Here is a 22,208-nt window from a genome sequence, read left to right on the forward strand (position 1 = left end):
CCTTTGATCCTCCTTTGTGAATTGGGTCACATTTACACATCTCCAGTCCATGGATACTTCCTCTGAGTCCAAGAAACTCTCATAATTATGGCTAAGGGTTTGCTTACTTCCTTTGCTGCCTCCTTTAATATAACTGTATAGATCCCCCCCCCCCCCCGGGTGCCTTTCTTGTATTTATCTTCAACAATTCCTTCTCCACTTTACTCTCAGTTATTACAAGATTCTCTAGCTTATTGCCAGAGTTGAATACACCTCTGGCATTCCCCTCGCTGAATAACTCCTCATGTGTGAATGTCGATACAAAATATTCATTTAGTTTGTTAGCTACCTGAGCACGATCATCAACAGTTGACCTATCGATATCAAGTGGACCAATCTGATTCATCCCCTTCCTTCTAGAGTTTACATAAGTAAAGAACTCTTTGCTGTTTTTCTTTGCATCCCTTTCCAAATATTTCTCATAATCTGCCTTCGCCTGCCTTGTATCTATCATAGGCTTCTGTGTCACTTGTTGATTTGTATGTATCCCATGCATTTTTCTTCTCTGCCATATGTCTCATTAGTTCATCTGACATCCACTTAGGCCTAAACCTTGAACAATATTTCTTAGTTGGTATGTAAAGCCTAGTAGCTTCCAAGATAAGTTCTTTGAATGCTTCCCATTTTGAATTTGCTGTTGGTAACATCATCAGTTGGTCCCAATGTATAGAATTTAAATACTGTCTCAGTCCATCATAGTCGCCTTTACGAAAGCAATAACCCTTCCCTTTACCCCTAATGGTAGTTACCTCTTTGAGTAAATCCCACTTCAGCACACTGTGATCACTGCCACCTAGTGGTTCATTTATCTGCAGATTCTTAATGCATGAAGAATCACTGCTGATAATCAAATCAAGAGTTTGCCTCCCGAACATGCTGATGTAGAAAACAATCATCCAATAAATCCACAAAAGCCCTGCTAGTGTGTGAGTAACCCGCCCCCAAATTCCAGTCAATATCTGGGAAATTAAAATCTCCCATTATAAGACTCTCTGATTTACTGGCCCACTCTATTTACCTGTACAGTCTCTTATTATACACATCAGAGTCATTAGGCCTATAGCACACTCCTATCTCAATTTTGATCTCCCAATGCTTATGTCTCACCAAACTGACTCGACACTGCACTGTTCAGCAATGTCGACTGGCTTCACTTCCTTGGATTTTATGTTTCTTAACTAATAGCATAATCTCTCCTCCCTTCCTATACATATTGTACTCCCCAAATTCCAGTTCTGCATTCCTTATATCTGTGTGACACCACGTCTCTGAAATCCCCACACTATCTGCCTTTGATGTTTTGAGCAATACCTCAAATTCATCAAATTTATTTACTAAACTCCTAGCATGCACCTGTTCTTTTTCTTAGCTACCCTTACACAACCCATGTATTTACTTGTACCCCAATGATTTCCAGCAGTCTCTGAAATATCCTGCATCTTATTTTCCAGGCTGCGGCTCATTCCAATAGAAGCAGTGCGAGAATCACTTTCACCTCTGCCAGTGGCTACTGTTAATCTATTAGTCCTTGTATCCCCCCAATCTAGCAGTTTTCCGACCCACCTAACACTGCCTCGATAGCATCAGCAAACATTCTTGCACCCTTTCTATTTAAGTGTATCCCAACCCTGTAGAAGCAGTCTCTCCTGTTAACAAGTACAGAGCAGGCTGAAAAAAATTCAGCCCCTTGAGCTTTGCACAATCTTTCCAGGGCTGAATTGATCGACAGGGCTCTCATCATATACTCCCTCCTATCGTGTCTTGGCAGAATTGCAGACACTTTCAAATTCAACCCTAATTCACGGCTTTTTTTCAACAGTGACCTGCACTTGTTAAGTAATTCCGCCGGTCTCCTACTTTTAATATCATTAGTGCCAACGTGTACAACTATATCACCTTTTGTGCCCTTAAAAGATGATATCTGCTCTACAACGTCATCAACCTTTGCCTCTGGCAGACATACCCTGGTCCTGTTCCACCTATCCTTTTTACAAAGCATGTTTCCCATTTCCCTGACAATAGAGTCACCAACAACTACTAGTTCCTTTGGAACCAGCGCATTCTGCCTTGGGGGCTGCCGTTGTGTTGTGTGTTGACCAAGTGCAAGCTCTGGCATTGGTGTGGGCAGCTGAGAGCTTGATGGGCCCCTCACTTTTAATCCTTCGAGGGCATCCACTCTGTCCTTCAAGCTCTCATATAGGCCCATAACAACGCTGAGTTGTCGCCTGATTTCCTTACACTCCTTGCATCACGCACACACACAAAGACATCCCCAATGGCAGTATCATGTCCCGTACCCGACTGTTCGAGAAACATCAAGCAAGTAGTGCATTTTAATAGGCTGTGATTCAGAGGGCAACTGCCCCCCTCAGTTCTCCCCTCAGCCACAGCACTTCCATTAGCTTGAGCCTTTGGCTTTGCTGCTCTGGTGCGAGTCATGATTTCGATTTAATTTCAATAAAATTTCAATTTCAGTACAAAATTAATACCCTAAACTTGTATCCTAACACAGTTATAACGCTATATTTATGTTTCAGTATCGAGTGTTATCTACGAAATTCCTTTATATAACTTCCATATCAAGTTAAATATTAATTATTTATTATTTACTAATTATTTATGTTACGTAACCCAAGTTAGTTAAAAGTACAATTTAATTGACAATGAAGTTCAACAAGATTAATTGACAATATTATGTACTATACTATACCATATTAAGCTTATGCTATCTATTTCGAGATATTTTGTATCGCGTAACAATGGCGACAATTACGAACGGTAAACACGTGGATTTGATACCCTTTCCGATACTAAGTAATACCTACAAAATCTCTATCTAAGTTACTTTAATCTAAGTATCGTAAATAGGAATATTAAGCTACTCTAGAAAATAAGTTAATATGCCAATTTAAGCTAATAAAACAGAAAATAAATCAGAAAAAACTTCTCTGTTCCAGGAGCGGCAAAAATATATGTCCGCACAGGCTGTTCTCGTACTCAAAATCCATACAAGTATACATGCACTTGTTCTTACTCTTAGTTACCCTAACACAGCCCATGTATTTACTTGTTCTGTGATGACTCCCAGCAGCTCTTGTAGTCTCCAGCAACTTGCTCTCTAGGCTGCTGCTCATTACAACAGAAGCAGTGCAAAAATCACTTTTGCCTCTGCTTGTGGCTACCGTTAATTCTTTTAGTCTGTGTATCCCCTTAATCTAGCAGTTTTCCGACCCACCTAACACTGCCTTGATAGCATCAGGAAATATTCTTGCACCCTTTCTGTTTAAGTATATCCCATTGCTGTTAGCAAGTACAGACCATGCTGAAAAAAATTCTACCCCATGAGCCTTGCACAATATCTCCAGGGCTGAATTGATTGACAAGGCTCTCATCATATACTCTGTCCTATCCAGGGCTGAGCTATGAATATTTTAACAATGGGCTCGCAGTTCTTCCGAATTTCTACCGAGTAATTTGATCGGTCACAGAAGTGAAGTCATCCGCGGTTTCCACCAGAGGTGCTTCCCACGCCCTCACTACTAGTAGTGTGATTAGTGCATGTGATGCATTATTCGTGACTGACTTGTATATCTTGAGTCAGGAGCGGGTTCAGGGGGGTGGAGAGATGGGGCTTGTTACCCACTTAGCCATGTGTATGTGTATAAAGTTTATCTAAATAAAAACGTGAAAACCTCGTCGCCATGCCTCCGCTTATAATGATACCTCAATACTTTAGTGACTGGTTCTTTTTAGAATTTTTTATTAGTATGACGTCAAAATCATACTTACTGCAGCACGTATGATTGCAACAATAAAGGTATGTCATGTGACTGCGAGAATACAAGTGTTTATCATATGACTGCAACAATACAAGTATTTGTCATATGATGGTAACAATACAAATATTTGTCAACAATATTTTTTCATCTCGCATTTTCGTTACATTCCATTGTTAGGTGTCCCTAACAGCTGCGTATGTCGTTTGAACTACAAGATCAGTACTTCAATCTATGCTGTTTTCCAGAGACAATTAGATACGTTGCAATCGCAAGTATATATCTCTTATTTTAGTTATAAATCCATTGTATCATGTCTTCCAGAAATTATGAAAATTTGTAAATGTTCAATAAAATATTTACAATACAAAAGCTCTTTTATTTTGTAGTCAGTATGCATACCCAGGATCCTGAGCTGGATATCATCATTCTTCTTTTTCTTGGTGATTCCTCTCTCTCTCTCAATTACTCAAATATTCAAAAATAATTTATTCTAAAAATTGCCATATGCAAATTTACTTCTTTATTAATATTTGTTATCGATCTGCTTTGCTCAATTCCTGAGCGATGATTACAGAGGAATGACTTGACGTAACGATCTGGAACAAATTGAAGCAATGGTTTTCCATTTATATCATAATAATCTGTGATGTGTTTAATGGTCAACATTATTCATTCATTCACACATTATTATCATTACGTTGAAAGCTCGCTCAGCTTCATCACTGCTAATCGCAGTGGTTTCAAATATATTTCTGGCTTTCTTAATTGAAGAGGGATTTTAAAGATAAACTGTTTTTGACAAAATGTCTAAAATCATTAATTTTTATTTCATATTTTAATAGAAACCTTAAATTTCTTATTTGGTTTTCACTGTCTGACCACCAAGACATTATTTCTTTGGCATTCCACGATTTCAGGTAGCATATGTTTCAAATTTCTTTCAATTCCTTGTCGTCGATGAAATCATTATTTAATTTAAAATGGCTCTGTTGCATTAATAACTTATCCTTTAAGGAAAAAACAATGTATTTAATAACTTGTCACAAGGTAATTTTTTAGATGTGTTCTTCCTTTCGAATTTGATTCCTTCAAATTCATTCCACTTCAACATGCTCTCAGTTTTAGCTTCATAATTTCCTTCAGAATTTTTCAAATAAGCAATAGCATTTATAGTTCGAATAATTAATTTATCTGCTTTTACCATTGTAATTCTGTAAAGCTGCTGAAAGGTAAGAGAGCTTCAGGATGTCAGTCATTAGTGGTAAATTGTTAAGAAATTCCACATTGAAAAGTCATTTTAATAATTCCAAAAATTTAACTTCTGATTCAAAATGTTTGCACAGAGTGGGATAATTCCTTCAGCCCACAATTGCTGTCCGAAAGCTAAAAGGTGCTCATCATGACTTGAACACACGACCTATCTTTATAGTTTCCACATCAAGTTCTTTAGCAATCATCCTTAATTCGTGCTGGTTTTTTGGAGTTTGGTGATATAATGCATAGTTTTTTATTATTATTTTTTTTAAATTATTTCCTGGATGCCATTATATTTCAGAACATTTTCTACCCAATGAAAGCCTTGACAAAGTTTCAAAATCTGCCAACATTTCATCTTCGTAAAGTTTATATAATATCTTAGTTACCTCAATCCCCTCCTCCCTACGCTGCCAACCGAGCTAGTTCTTTGAATATCGTGCAAAATGTCGGAATTACTCGGATATTCAGCTACTGTGGCCATGTAAACATAGATGGAGAAATTTACTGGAAGGCGTGGATCACTCACTTCTTTGAAAAACATATGACTTTTTGTGGAGTAAGGGGAACCACAACGCAGGTTGATCAGAGGCTATAATCCGTGTCGGGAGTCTTCTTAATCCTCTGACTGGCTATGGAAAGCAGATTGATGAGTGCGACTTCTCGGTACATGACTGCAGATTTTAGGGACACCTCTAACATTGTGAAACGGTAATTGCTTTTCACCCTTAATTCGCGCTTTCTAATTGCCGAAAGGCCAGAGGTCAAAACAATGCATACAAAGTTGTCTCGTAATCTGTTCGTTACATGGAAATTTTCTTCGTTCAACGGACAAATTTTGTTCGAACAAATTTTGAATAATGATTCAAAACATACCCAGTTATTTAGAAAAAAAAAATAATAAATAAATAAACAATATTAAAGGGAGAATGGAAAACTAGTAAATAAACAAAAAAAAAAAAAAAAAAACAAAGATACCACAAAATAAAAATTTTATTGACTAATCCATATATTTTTATTCCTTGATGAAGGGTTAATTTTTCAAAATGAATTTCTGGTGATAACTGGAAAATGTGAGACATTTTATGACAAATGATATCTCCATTAAATACAGTGCAACCTTAATATATTAAGTGTCTCAGTATACCACTGTTTTGGATATACTGCATTGCCAGTGTGATAATGTCATGGAAGAAGAAAATAAAAAATGATGCAGTTTATGGCAAACAGATTTTGCAATCAGTGCTGACAAAGTTTGTGGAGAGAAAGAGTGCACTTTTTCAATATGATCTAAAAATAAAGTAGAATGTGCATTAAAAAGCGAGAGTAAGGTGGATAGTATTCTCCATCAAAAATATAAAATATGAAGATTTGTTTGGTGTTGAAAGTTTGCATTATCTGTCATGCTTTGCTGTACACCAAATTCTCCCAAAGAATTCACTGAATCATTACACTTACCAAATCATCATAGCCACCAATTGTCTTTGACCAAATTGTTATGCACCGAATGTCATACAATTAATTGTCTTGCAACGAATTGATGTGATCCCCTACTAATGGGTTAACCTAATCATTTCTTTTAGTTAGAGCTGCCTCCATAGCCGAGTGGTCATGAGCAGGAGTGCAGTAGCACATGCTCTTTGAGTAGACTTAGGTTCATCACCCTGACTGCTAAATACAGTTGATCTGCCAACCGACACGGGACCAGCGTGGCAGATTATGGTCCATTTCCCTCAACATGAATTGATAATGTCAGCCATTATCAATCCATCCTTCAGTGAAGTGATAATGGCTGCAGAAAGGAAAGTTATGATTATTTGCATTATGGTTACATAATTTTTCAGAAAATTCACATTAATTATTAGGAATATTTAGTTAAAATATTGTAAACAGTATTTTATTCTAGCTTACTTTATTTTCTTCTATAGTGGAGTGATTTCTTTGTTGTGTTTCATTTTAGAGGGTTTTATATTAGGATATTTTTGATTTTTAAATGTAAATTTGAAAATGGTCATCTATTTATTTATTTTATTTTTTATTAAATTTCAGATTCCATTATTGCTGAAGAAGGAAATGCAGGCAAGTAAACTGATGAATAGTAATAAAATGGATGTAACCTGTTCTGGATGAGTATTTTTTCTCTTAAGAAATGGTTGTCACTCTTGATTGTCAGTCTCACTTTTGGAGTGGTGGTTCAGTAGTTACCTAGTAAAGTTAATTAAAATGTTGTTGTATATGCTGTTACAGTTAAAAAAAAAACATTGACTTTTCTACTATTACCTCAGTATGGATGAGGCCTTTTTAAATGATTTGCTTGAGTGTTCTGTGTGTTTAGATCAGTTGGACAGTAGTAGTAAAGTTTTACCCTGTCAGCATACATTCTGTAAACGATGTCTCGAAGAAATAGTGAATTCTCATAAAGAGTTACGATGTCCAGAGTGTAGGGTGCTGGTAGAAACAAAAGTGGAAGAACTTCCATGTAATATACTGCTTATACGTTTGTTAGAAGGAATTAAGAATAACCCAAGGCTGAAAGTACCAGGTGACTTCTCAGGTAGAAGACCTGAACCCTCTCTTTCTCACAGTTCACCACCTCCACCACCACCATCACCTCATCCTCCTGCCCTAAGACAGGGTGTCCAAATTTCAGCAGATGGACGAACACTGCCAAAACAGGTAGGATCACATCTATATTTTTATTATGCTTTATAATTCAATGAAATAGTCAAAAATATAGTGCATACTTAGAATCTTATCCAATCTTTCTGAATCTTATGAGTTTGTGTTCAGTTTCTTTTAAAGTTGAGCTGTACACATTTCTTTAAAATTTTAAGTTTAAATACTTCTGTCTTTTTAAATTTGTTATAACCACTTCAAGCATATTTTTGAACCACATTAATTTTTTTTTGTTGAAAAAGATATTTTGATTTCTGTTATATAGGTGCTGTATTTTGTTTAATATCATTGTCGAAGGCCACTGTAGCCTAGTTGTCAGGCGCGTGGTGCGTAAGTACACGTGCCTTGAGTGACCGGGGTTCAAGCCCGTGACTGCTGAATATGGTGCTGTTTCTTGTATTCTGTCTATCTTGTAAACTCCTCTGACTGTTTGGTCGTCCCGGAGTATAAACAGAAAATTTATTTATTTATTTATTTAAATATGCAAAATGGTAACTCAAGTTTAGAACATTTTCTTTCTCTTTCACTTTTTTGAGAGATAAAGAACGGTACTAGATCATTCCTTGATATTTTTTGGCTATGCTCCTTTTTTTTTTGAAAATATTAGCGAAATATTTTTGGTTAACTTGAGTAAATCCACAAGTCAGTTTTCAGTAAATTTTTAAAAGTGAGAAAGATTAAAATGTCATATAATAACTGTGAATTATTTTTTCCTAATAATTGTTTTTATTTTATTGAACATTAAAATAGTTGACTATGATATTTTTAATAAAAAAATCAGTATAAAATAAATGAATAAATAAATAATTCCTGACAAAAAGACATATTACAGTTTATTTGAAGATTAACAATTCAGAACTGTGCAAATAATACAAAATAATACAATACAAATAATGCAGGTCTTTTATCCAAATTTTTAAAATATATTACTAGCTGTTGTTTATTGATTCTAACTAGAATGAAATATACCTATAACTAGTGTGTATATCCCAGTTTTTCAGGGATGAAAAACTGGGATATACACACTATCCCAGTTTTTCAGGGATGAAAATAAGGACAAAATGAAAAAATAATATATTTGTAATATATTTCCCATTTTTCCTGACCTCCAAGTCAATAACTAAAGCTACTTCCTTTGGAATCTTAGCTCTCTGCTGTGGAGGATGTTGTTATGTTGTCTGATGCTGGGGCATGAGCTCAAGCATTATGTTGGACAATTGAGTGCTTGATGGATCCCTCTCTTTTAACCATTGAGGGTATCAACCCTATTCTTTAAGCCATGATGTAATTCCATAAGAACCAAATTTTGTGCTTAATGTTCTCATGGTCTTTGCAACAAACACACACACACAAAGGCATCCCCCATAGCTGTATCATATCCTGCTAAAGGTAGCTATGCAAAGAGAGCACAAGTAACATACATAACATAATCCTGACCCTTAGGAGAATTGCCCTTGGTAGTTCTCCCCCGAACAACAGCATTCCCACCACTTTGAACACTTTGCTTTGCTGCTCTGGACTGAATAATGATCTTAGTCTAAATTTAATTTAAAAAAAACTTGTGAAACTGAGCCATCAAAAAAGAATATTGCTACACTAATCCTGCTTATTTGACAGATTTTGCTATAGTCTATTATAAAGTTATGTTATAAAAATGGTAATGTTTTTATATCATAATTTATGTTATGTTTGTGTTTGCTATTAATGTATAATTATAGGCTGAACAAAAACAGTTCTGATACTGATTACATTCTACAAAACCGTGTCTTTCTTTTTTTTTTTTCTTTTTTGGTAGTTGTTGGCGCATCGGCTTCTGTGGCCATATTGCACCTCCCAAGGTTTTTGCAGTACTTTGATCCAAGCCCGAGGCGGGAATCGAACCCGCGACCTTTGGGTTGCCGGGCAGGTACTTTACCCACTCGGCTAGCCCGGTCGGCTACAAAACCGTGTCGGCACCTCCGTGGGCAGGAGCAGCAGTGCGTAGCACACACTTCTTGATTAGACCGGGATTCGAGCCCGTGACCACCAAATACGGAGGATGTGGAAAGGTCAGGGAATGACCACCACATATCCCTGGAGCAATATGGTCTTAGTTGCTAATGCTCCTAAAAACTAAATAACAACATACAAAAGTGCCTAAAATATCTCCATGTAGTGCCTGTAACAATACTATAACAGTGGTGGCAGAATTCAAATATTCCTATATCAGTGCAACACAATGGAAGCAGGAAGTTGACTGATTTTTTTAGCAGTTTCAAATGGCAAGTAACAAGCAAATTAATTAACTTAATTAAAGAAACACAAATATTAACAACACTACTATATTTAAATCAAAAGTTACAAAAAACAATCTTTTAGGAATAAAGAAAGTACCACTTAGTGGCTCCCAAGAAGGCATTGCACTATAGTATAGCCTCAACAGATCGGTAGTACATTAGTTTACATATGGTGGAAGGCAAACATTGTGTCAGACACACAGCAATTCTGTCACAGTAATTGTATTAGCAACAAGGTAAAAGTTTCAGTTTAAAAAAAATTCAGAATCACTTGTAAACTAAGATCGTATTGAAATGCTGTTTTTTTGCAATGTATTAGTATTATTTCTATATAATGAAGGGTATCACAGGCTTTTGCTTCAATGGCAAAAAAAAAATAAAGTAAAAAGCAGCTAAAATACAGATTATGTGCTTCCCTCCTCACATGGGCATCTGTCCAGTTGACTTTTGAATTTCTTCAGATGGTCAGCCCCGACTACCCGCAGAAGCAACTTGTTTCGGTAATCATCCACTCACTTCCTAAAATTAAGTCGAAATCTCTCTCTCTCTCTCTCCGTAATTTGAATTTATGGATCCTAGTTTTGGATTTCTTAATAACAGTGAAAATTCTGCCTTCATTTTCTAACCCCCTCTCACAGCCTTATAAATCTCAATTATAGGTGCCCTCTAAGGTCTCTAGTTGTAGCTCTGTCCACATAATCAGTCTTTCCCTATATAGGCATTCTTTTGCTAATCTCACTATTTAAGTTGCCTGTCTTTGGACCCTTTCAAGATGCTCCATGCCTTGTTTTCAGATGAGGTCTCCATACTTGAACACAGTTTTACAAATGTGATATTATAATTTCTTTATACAGTGGGATTATGACCTTTCTATCTCTGCAGGAATTTGTTCAATAAATCATTGCTAAGACACCATGGGCTTTCCTCCCTACCTCTTTACACTTCTCAGAGAACTTCATGTCTGTCTGTGTACGGGGAAGGTTGGTTTTTTTTTTTTTTTCTTTGTTAGTTGTTGGCGCATCGGCTTCTGTGACCATAATGCACCTCCCAAAGTTTTTGCATTTTACTCTGATCCAAGCCCGAGGAGGGATTCAAACCCGCGACATTTGGGTTGCCAGGCAGGCACTTTACCCAACTGGCTAGCCCGGTCGGCCGTGTCCAATTACTGTTATTATTACTGTTGGTCAAGGAACTCTTCTACTATCCCACAGGTGTTCAGGATAGCAGCTTTTTGGAGTTCCATGTAAGTGTTCTCTGGGAGGTCTCTGAGTAGGGATTTCTAGTTGGTTGTGTCTGTGAGTACTCTGTCTGGGTGATCATTCTATATCCTGCAGTGATATGCTGGATTGTTTCTGAGGCCAGGTGGCATCAATGACATGTGTTTTCTGTTTCTCTGGGGCCATGGTAACATATTTCCTGTAGTTCCTGGTGTTGATTATCCAACCTTGGATGGCAGGTATGAATCCTTTGGTCTCGAGGAAGAGCTTTCCTTTCATGAGCCAAGTGATGGAAGCCATCTTATCTGCGTAGTCCTGATGGAGGTCATTGTAGTGTCTGCCATGGTCTTCTTTGCCCATCTTTCCATCTTCTGTCTGTATAAGTGTGATCTACTTGTCTATAAAAAGTGTTGTCTACAGGTTGAGCGTTGTATGCCATTTGTCTGTCTTTCTTATTGTTTGGAAAATTGGTACTGTGTTTTCCTGGAAGTAATCCCGCAGGTTCTTAATCACCTTCACTTGTTCAGTGAGGTCAGTCAGTTCCTTCCCTCCCTCCCTTCCTTTTTACAGGCTATGGTCAGTCTCTCGATGGCCAACTTGGGTTGCTTGGCCGCCTCTGTAGCCAGGTGGGCAGGAGCAGCAGTGCATAGCACACGCTTCTTGATTAGACCAGGGTTCAAGCCCGTGACCACCAAATATGGAGGATGCAGAAAGGTCAGGGAATGACCACCGCATATCCCCAGAGCAATATGGCCTTAGTTGCTAATGTTCCTTAAAACCAAATAACAACAACAGTCTCTCGATGGCCAACTTGGGTTGGTGTTGGCAGTTCTTTGTTGTCATTATCCTGGCCAATATCATAATCTCCTCCAGCTCAGTGTTGGTCCAATCTGTGATACTGAAGGAGTATGTTAGTACTGGGACTGCATAAGTGTTTATGGCTGTGACTATGTTCCCAACATTGAGCTTTGATTTTAGCAAGCTTCTCAGTCTCTGATATTTCTGTTGTGTGGGCCTTGACCTCCTGCTGGGCCTGCATCATCCCCACATAGTTATGTCTCTCCCTCTGTCATGGCTTCAATCTTTTCACCAGCCTTCAGCTGGTAGTTTGTGTGACTATTTATCCTTGGTGCAGTCCATGTGTCTTACATTTGTCTAGGCTAAATTGCATACTGATGTCAGTGCTGAAGTAGTGATCTGGAGTAGCTGTTGTAGTTGATTCTCATTTGCAGCATAGAGTTTGATGTCATCAACTGTGTATGTCAGCTGACAGAGTGTACAGGTTCTTCCACCCTTCTTTTAGGGTATATCCATACTTGCTGTTATTGAGTATGGTGCACAGTGGATTCAGTGCTAGACAGAACCATAGTTGGCTCTGGGCATGTCCCTGGAAGATTCCTCTTCTGATGGGTATCGGTCTGGTCATGACGTTCTCAGACCTTGATGGTGGTCCTTCATTTTACCATGGTTTCTTCTACGAAGTACGTCAGTGTCAGGTTGACTTTGTAGATTAGTGTCTCTATCGGCAAACTGTGGGGCACAGAGTCGAAGGCCTTCTGGTAGTTGATGTAAGTTGTGTACAAGTAGTGGTGCTTCTTGTAGGTTTGCTCCATAACTGCAGTGTCAATGGTCAGTTATTCCTTCCATCCTTTGCTCATCTGCTTACATTCCTTTTGCTGCTTGGCCATGATGTTCTGGCTCTTCAACTGGTGTGATACCTTCTTAGTTATGCATCTGGTCAGAATCTTTAGCATTAGTAGAGGCACATGATGCAAGAAAGCATGCTTATACAGCATCAGCCAAAAAAAAAAAAAAAAAAAAAACCCCTCTTCCCATTTCACTGATCCATTCATGTACATCTTGTACATCTAAGTTATGTATCTGATCAGGATCTTGTTGTTGGGAGACGGGTGATTGGGCTATAATTTGCTGAGTTTGTGACGTCTTTGTCCTTAGCATTCAAGTAAGTGATTCCTTGAGTCAGAGACTCTGGGATTGTGTCAGGGTACCTTGTTACCTAGTTGAACTGTGCCAATGTGTGCTTGTGTGTGTGTGCAGCTGAACTTCTTGTACCAGGTGGTACAATTATGGATGTTATCTATTCCTGGGGTTCACCAGTTGTGGGACTTCCTGTTTGACTGTTGTACTTCTTCCTGACTCTGTCATCTCTTGTATGTTCTTAGTTTTCTTCCTTTCTAAATCTATTCGGGGTGGGAAGGAGGCAGGGAGGCATGGCTGTTATGGCTAACTTCTCTGCTCCACAAGTTACCCCAAAACTCCTCAAGTGCCTTTGGCTTGAGGGGGGGGGGGTCTGATGCCTTCCTTCTCCCTTTGGCCAATTTTCCTGTAGAAAGCTGTCTGATTTTCATCATATATCCTGTTGTCTGTTTATCTTTGGGCACTTTCCCTGTAATGGCAAATTCCCTGTCTTGCTGAGTGTCAGGAGTGTTTGCTTGATGGTGTCAAGGTATTCTTCGATTATAAGTCTTATGTTTGGATGCTGTTTTCATGAGGATGGCCTGCACTTTTCTGATCACCTTCTTTTGTTACCCCATTGGTACTGGGTTGGTTGGCCTATATTAACTCTTATTTCTTCTAACTTAGGCTTCTTAGTTATAGGCTTCTTTCCCTGGCTGGTGGTTCCTTGTCTTTGTGTTATATTGTTCTCTGGTTTCCCTTCTGTTCATTCTGGTGGCTGCTACAGTGGCACAGTAAATGGCTCTGCTGATGGTGTTTAGTGTTGCTTCATTATTGTTGAAATAATAGTAATGGTAATAGTATTCACAATGTAGTGCAAGGAAGCCACAGGCTTTTGCTGCACTGGGGGAGGAACCCAACCAAGTGGATAAGAAAATACAAATGATATGCTTCCTTCCTTGTACAAGTAAGTATCCAGTTGACTTTTGAATTTATTCAAACTATCAGCTTCAACTAGCTGCAGGTGCAACTTATTTCAGCCATCAATGACTCACTGGCTGAGAGAAAACTTCCTACAATCTATTCTAAAACTCATGCCCTGTAATTTGAATTTACGACCCATAGTTCTGGAATTATTTAGAACATAATGTATTGTGTTAATTGTAATACAGCTGTGAGGGTTTTGCCCAACTCTGCATTAAGCAATGTGATGAATACAAACTCTGTAAAAGCCAGATTTATGTAGGTTAGGGAGTATTTGTGTAGTGTTAGCATGGGCTGTATTGTTCATCCGGCCTCATAGCCTAGGCGCTTGTGTTTTCACACAGAAACCTCTAGTTTACTGTCCAACACCACAAGGAGGCAGGTTGGGCAGTAGGGAATGTAAAGGTGGGGCGAACCCTGTGGTAGCCAAGGCTACAGACAGGAAGAGCCCAGTAAAAAAAAAAAAAAAAAAAAAGTGAAACTTAGAAGGGAATAATGCAGAGATAGGAAATGGTTGTGATAAAAGTGGTAGAGAGAAAGAGGAGGGACAGTAATGAAGGCACCCTTTAGGATGCCTATCCTGTTCTTGGGATGGGAGGCATTGGGGTAACACATTATGCAAAGGATGGGGTGTGAGAGAACAACCAACTCAGGTAGTAGGAATAAAAATTCATGGGGAAAGGGATGTCGATGTTGGAGTGCCTGTTTGGTGCTCTGTCCCACACTGGGCAGGGCTGTGCCGTGCCGTGCTGAGCCATTTTAGTACCTGAGGCAGGAATGAAAAATTGCACCCTCCCTTAAAATATAAAAAAAAAAAATGACTCATTTAAAATTTATTTCTGGTACATGTTTTAATAAAAAATTTAAATTGAGGTTTTAAAAATGACATCCAGTGGAGCAATAACCATTGTGGCATCCCAGATAGTGCTTGGGTGCAGAGCTTGATATCTGTACAGTGACGTGACAAAGATTTTTGTCTTCCAAAAGCTTTTTAAAAGCTTAAAAAAACATATATAAAACATATACACACCCATGAGCCGAACCATTATGATCACCCCTGTCTTCATTTAAGTGGATGCATCCCAATAGCACCTACAAGGGATGTCACATATACAGTCGATTCCGGTTATTTGGGACACATCGGGACTAGTGCATTTTGGCCCGATTAAGCGGCTGCCCCAAGTATCCGAAGTTTCACGTAAATAGTTAAAAATACAATGGACCCCGCTTTACTATTGGTTCAATGTACAATCAAATCACGTTATGATGGACTCACCATAGTAAAGTACTTTTCACTATGTAAGCGCCAGCCATTGTGATGATGTTTGTGAATTGAATTTTAATTCAATTAAACAGCAATTATAATTAGCGAAAATAGGAGGAATATTATCCACAGGCTATAAAAGTAAAATATGTTAAGCACAAATTTAACCTTTATTACCTTACCAATTAACAAATTAAATGATACGTGAGAATCAGAAGAATATATGTGATAATCAGAATAATTAATACCTACTGTAATATGTACATACTGACTAGTTGACATTTCTGTTCACTGACATTTGTGGGTGGGGGTTAAAACAGTAAAAAGATAAGCAATCAATAACAAAGAACATGGCACATACAAAATTGCAAGTAACACGATACATGCAAGTGAGAACAGAGTAACAGGTTACGAAGCTTTAAAAATAGGAATGAAGAGAAGATTCTGAAAATTAATTTTTTTATATGATTGAAGATTTCATGGAAGTGTAAACACATTTCACCATAATAACCCACAGAAATCCAGCTGTCGATATTATTGCGAATTCAATAAGATCGAATTTACTATCCGTTTATGATAGATTGCACTGACAGAAAAGCCCAATAAACATGTGACTGCTAATTGTTTTCATTGTTTTATGGTTTTGACCTCCAGAAATCTGACCGAACCACGTGGTACGGTCGGAGACAATCGTAGGGTAATCTCCAGTACTGTAGTCTCCTGCCCTAATTAAACGGCATGTTGTCCCAATTAAGCGAAGTAAACCCTGGCTATTTTCTCGATTGGGTTCTGTTTTTTTAAGATTTGCCACAAATAAACGACTGCCCCGATTAACCGGTGGCCCAAATAACCAGAATCCACTGTGTATTGATGGCAGAGTAGTGCTGCCCCAGTTTTTCAATATGAAGTGTGTACAATGGAGAAAGGTAAGCATTCTACAGAATTTGAACACGGCATTATTTGTGTAACTGATTTGTGGCACTAGGAAGATGGAGTTCAAGGGCTGCTATAGTGAAGATGTAGCTGGAATAGTCCAAAGGGGGACACAACCACCCGATGTGCTGAGATGGGGATAACCACCATTGGTTGACAGCAGAGGTGAATGGGGTGGTTTGGCATGTGCTGTCCAGGATAACAGATGGCTTGTTTTCTCTCAGTTAACAGCAGACTACAACTAGGGCACAGAGAGAAATATTTCCTAGCAAATCATCCAGTATATGCTGTAGCACAATGGTTTCAACCTTTTTTTTAATAACGACACCCCTAAGTAATTTATTTTATTTTGCGGCACCCCTGCTCAAATTTCTGCCTGTTAGATCCGATTCTCTCTCTCTCTCTCTCTCTCTCTCTCTCTCTCTCTCTCTCTCTCTCTCTCTCTCTCTCTGTGTGAGCATAATGAAGTAGTTAAAAAATAGTACAAAATATAATAAGAAAATTAAGAAAATAAATATAAAGCTATCATTAGAGGCAGAAAAATGCACATTCCTCCATATGATACCCAATATATAACTGATATTAAATCAAAATTAAATGCCAGTAGCATGGCAAGACTGTTGAGCGAAAAATAATAAATTAAACGTAATGATTAATCAACAGGGAGGGGCAAGAAAAGGTGAGACTAAAAATTGCAGCAAAAAATCTCCAAATAATTTAGAAAATCCAATTCAGAATAATAAATCAATTTTAAAATTTAGAGCCAATTACATAAGAATTTAGCGGCGTTCCCCCTTGTAAGGTGCCAGTTCCAAATTATGTGAAATATCACAAATAGAGACTAAACTAACTACAATAAAATAAAACCAAAATAACAAAAATAGACTGACCATTATGCCCCATATCATCGGAGGACCACAAGGCCAATAATGGTCAGGAAATCGCTGCATATCAATCGCTAGACAAATCGTTGAAAAGGCAAATCAGTCGAAGGATCAGTCTGCCACACGATCCCCCGATCGAACCACCAGTGCTGAGGATTTGAATAGCGGTGGTCCTTATGCAGCGAAAAATAAAAATATAGAGCAGACAGACTAGCACAGAGCACAGCTTATATTGTCAGTGGTGGGCTTCCCCCCCCCCCTCACCATTCATCTTTTTTCTCAAACACGAGGGGGGGGGATGCAATGGTGCGTAATGTAAATTGAAATACTAATGCTTAATAATTTAGCTAAATAAGAAAGAATATAAAAGATTAAAACTAGGATTAGTATGTATTAACTGTAACATTTATGGTACCAGGCAGCTTTGGGCTGACCATTGCCACCAGTGGCAGAAGCCTATTGGTAACTAGACCTCTGGTTTCCTGCTCCCACTTTGTTTGCCATAGCTCATGGAGATTTGTGGCTATTCTTTTTCTTTCAGCATTAAAGGTGTTGGCTGTATGAAGGGCTATCCCCAGAAATTCTGTGGTTATGCACTTTTTAAGTCTATAATACAAGTCTCTTTTACTATTTCCAGTTAAATGGGAGAGCTCTGTCCAGCAACTCACACAGTGAGCATAAATGTGCTCACTGTGTGACATGCTCTGGTAACGGTGAGAAGTATTGTCCTTTTTATCGATTCTAATTTATTCCTCTTTCTTACTATGGCTGAGTGGGTGAACCACACACCAGCTCCATAGGTGATAACAAGTAGGAACATTGCACATTGTATGATTGCCAGGGTCTTTCTTTTGAGCCCCAGTCTGATCGACTGGTCCTGGCAGTCATACCCTCATAATTTCTCACTTTCTTTGCCAAGTAGGTCAAATGGTGATAAAAAGTTAATTTTGAATCAAAGACCACTCCAAGATATTTTAGTTCTGTTACCATTTTTATAGTAGTTGTGTTAATTTTAATTTGTGGACGTCTTCTTATGTCCAGATTGCCTTTTAGAAGTATTTGTTTGGTTTTTTTTCAAGGCAATATTTTGAGCATGTGCGTTTGTGCCCACTTTTGCAGCATAAGAGGGCAGAATTTGATCTTTGCTCTACAACCACTTGTGTGTTACCTTTTACAAGGAAAATCATGTCATTTGCAAACTCCAGGCTTTCTACAGGGCCCAAGGTCAGAAATTCGTCCAGAACAATGTTCCAGAAAAAAGAGCCAAGAATTTTGAATGCTGTGGGCAGCTTTTATATACAAGGCGTGTCAATTCCTGGAACCTTGCTGTTTATTACCTTATATAGGCATGCAGAGAATGGTATAAGGTATGTTTGTGTCAGAAGGCACCTGGGATTTCTCCCATCTCCGCATGTGTTCGCTATATCAAGGACAGGACACTGTCAAGCCAGAGACTTGAAAGTGTGTGGGCCATGTCTGTGCAGTGTGATGTGTTGTGCCCATTGTTTGTCTGGCTTGTTGGCCACCAGGCCCCTAGTGGGGCCCGACGTTGCCCACACCTCGCCATGTGGAGGCTAGCCGGGTGTGTCCAGTATCACAACAAGTTGCTCTGGCAGGTCATGCCACCTAGTTTCCTGGGATTTCAGTGGCTAGGACCTAAAAAAAAAATTTACACGTTTGACATTAATGCTTTATGGGATTGCTGTTAGGAAATCGCTGGTTGGGATTGAACGCTAGAGAGATGTGTTAAAAGGCCTAATAAGTCGGGAAAAATTTTGATGTTATTAAATTTAGACATGTGAGGGCTATACGCTAGATAAAAGATAAGTGTTAGTTGTCATAGAGATTTACGTGAAACCGGTAGAATTTAGACATTGATCAGAATTTGGTGGCATTGTTAAGGGGTGTACTCGGTCGGTTTAGTGAGAGAGAGGGGGGGAGACTGAAGACTGGGGTGAAAACAGATAGAAGAATAGGGATGATAGAGTAGGCATCCCCCAAAGAGGTCAGTGGAGACGAGCTCCACCAGGCAAAGTATGGGGGGAGGAGACAGAGAACTATCTCCCTTGCCTTGGGATGGGGTTTTAAAGGGAACCGGGTTAGAGTACCCAGTTCAGATTGCCAATGGCATGTCACCAGCAAAGCTGCAGTATGTTTTTGTCGGTGATGGTTGTCATGTCCATGCAATGTCGAATCTGGTAAGAAGGTGAAACTGCCCATCCCGCTCTGGGGGTGGGATATGTCAGCTGGCAGCGGGAACCCACCAGGCAAAGGGGTAGGAGAGACACATTTACTTCATTCATAATCTGCATTCTCACTCAACTTGTATTTTTTTTTTTTAAATTACTTTTTTCATATTTTATATATATATATCCCCCCCCCCCAAGTTTTATATATATATATATATATATATATATTTATTTTTTTTTTTTTTTCACTTGCACTTATTCATTTTTTTCTCACACACCAGGGGGGGATGCAATGATGTGTAATGTAAATTTAAATACTAATTAAAACTAGGGTTAGTGTATACTTAACTGTAGTATTTATGGTTTGTGTTCTTTTTCTCACACACACTTACACTTTCATTCATTCGACTCTTGCTTTCTGCACTGCACTCTCTAGGCACCTCAACTTACTGTTATTCTTCAGTTGTGGTGCAGGCCTAGCCGCAAGTGGTTTTTTTTTTTTTTTTTTTTTTTGCAGGCCAGGGGAGATATGCAGTGATAGTGTTTATGTGGTTAGTAAATGTTTGTTAGTATATATAAAGCAGTGTAAGTTATTTTTAACTTTTTTTGTATTCTTTTGTCCAATTACATTTGCTCTTCCACTCATTCCCATTCACTCTCTCTTCCCTCATGTAAGGTCACTCTTTCTTTCACAAAAACTGCCATTTATTCCCTTTTACCATAATTCCTAGTTCACTTAGTGCCCGACCTATTCATTCTGTCTTTCATTCTCATTAATTCATTCTTCTTTCATTCTACATTGCATCCCCTTGCTACCAGCTTATTGGTATTTTTCAGCTAATCTGCTTCCCTGGCTGCCTGTACATCGCCCTCCCCTACATGGTAACATATTTGGTGTGGGGCCCAGGTTCCTACACATAGCAGGGTAGTCTTGGGGAGTTTTGTCATGTCAGGTTTCTGTCAGGGCACAGAATACTGCTGTCCTGACAGTTTTTAAGTAAACTTAGGCAATTTTAACTATTGATTATTGTTTAATTAATTGCTGGGGGGCTGAATTTCCATTCTTCGGATTGTTCTGCACATTTTGAATACTTTCTGTATGAAAGGTGTAAAGGCTTTATAATTTTCCTCTTCTGTAATGAACAGGTGTTCTTCTCCCCTGGGAAGGGGCCCAATCTGTGCTATTAGCTCTGTTCTGGGGATGCCATATATTATACATTCATATAGAATGTGCCCCCAGTTTTCACTCTCGCCACAGGTGCAGTTTGGGTCATAGTCAACACCTAAGGAGTTTCGCCTTTAGGGAGCCGTGACCTGTCAATATAAATGTTGTAAAAAGTCCAGGGGCATACCACTTAAGTTGCTTTGGGCCAACCATTGACACCTGTGGCAGAAACCGTTTGGTAACCAGACCTCTGGTTTCCTGCTCCCACTTTGTTTGCCATAGCTCATGGAGCTTTGTGACTATTCTTTTCTTTTTTTTTTTTTTTTTTTTTCATTATTGAAGGTGTTGATTATATCAAGGGCTATCCCCAGAAATTCTGTGGTTATGCCCTCTTTAAATCTATAATATAAGCCTCTTTTGGCTACTTCCAGGTAAAGCGGAGAGCTCCAACTAGCAACTGTAGTGCAGGTGTGCTTACTGTGCGACATGATCTGGTGAGTAGTATTGTTCTTTGTATCGATTCTAATTTATTCCTCTTACCACGTACTGGCTCCATAGGTGGTAACAGGTAGGAACATTGCACGGTATATGATTGCGATGGTCTTTCTTTTGAGTCCCCAGTCTGCTCAACTGATCCTGGCAATCATACCTGCATAATTTCTCACTTTTTTCGCCAAGTAGGTCAAATGGGAGTAAAAAGTTAATTTTGAATCAAAGACCACTCCAAGATATTTTAGTTCTGTTACCATTTTTATAGTGGTTGTGTTATTTTGATTTGTGGACATCTTCTTATGTCCAAATTGCCTTTTAAAAGTATTTGTTTGGTTTTTTTCAGGCGATATTTTGAGCATGTGCATTTGTTCCCATTTTTGCAGCTGCAAGAGGGCGGCATTTGATCTTTGCTCTACAACCACTTGTGTGTTACCTTTTAGAAGGAAAATCATGTCATCTGCAAAGGCCAGGCTTTCCACGGGGTCCAGAACAATGTTCCAGAAGAAAGGGCCAAAGATTGAACCCTGTGGGCAGCCTTTATTGACAGAGCGTGTCAATTCCTGGAACCTTGTGTGGACTGAGACACTTCTGTCTGTAGGCCCCGAGTGCCACGCAATAGTGCCCAAGTGATATTCAGTGGATTAGTTACATTTATTTTCCAGTGTCTCTATTCTTCTTGTTTTTGATAAGTGATTCTTTACTTAAAAGCTTTGAAGTAGAATCCAGAAAGGAAATACACCTTTCTTTCCTTGTAATCAGTACTAACCTAACTAACTTTCTAAACTGTTTGGTCACTGGTGGCACCGCTCCTCCATCCATGTGGCGTGGCTGGTAACCTGGGAGAAGAAAACTGGGGCAAAAAGGAGCAAAGATGGACATAAAAGATGGATACAGCAAGCCCCCATTATAACGTGGTTTTCTTTACGCTGATTCGCTATAACGCTGTTCTTATATTATAACCTGTATCTGACTACAACGCTGTCACAGATCACTACAATGCTCTTTTACAGATTACATTTTTGGCATATTTAATGAAATCATTTCATTTGATGGAGTTGATAGCTTGAAAATGAATAGCAAAACAGCATTAAAATGTTTCCCACGCCGACTTGAGAAATTTTTCCAAGCTCAGTAAAATT

At 38.6% G+C, this 22,208-nt stretch overlaps 1 protein-coding gene across 1 annotated transcript in view; it reads left to right on the forward strand.

The window, feature by feature from the left end:
- The first annotated feature begins 7,358 nt into the window (after nucleotides 1–7,358).
- POSH (SH3 domain containing ring finger posh) overlaps nucleotides 7,359–22,208 on the forward strand; it is a 372,146-nt gene continuing 357,296 nt past the window's right edge. The window contains exon 1 of the mRNA XM_090379928.1: nucleotides 7,359–7,748. Within this exon, the coding sequence (XP_090236054.1) occupies nucleotides 7,359–7,748 (390 nt within the window). The remainder of the gene's footprint in view (nucleotides 7,749–22,208) is intronic.

This window comes from Mastigoproctus giganteus, chromosome 8, assembly GCF_048544385.1.
Source record: "Mastigoproctus giganteus isolate SK-2022 chromosome 8, ASM4854438v1, whole genome shotgun sequence".
Classification (NCBI taxonomy): domain Eukaryota; kingdom Metazoa; phylum Arthropoda; class Arachnida; order Uropygi; family Thelyphonidae; genus Mastigoproctus; species Mastigoproctus giganteus.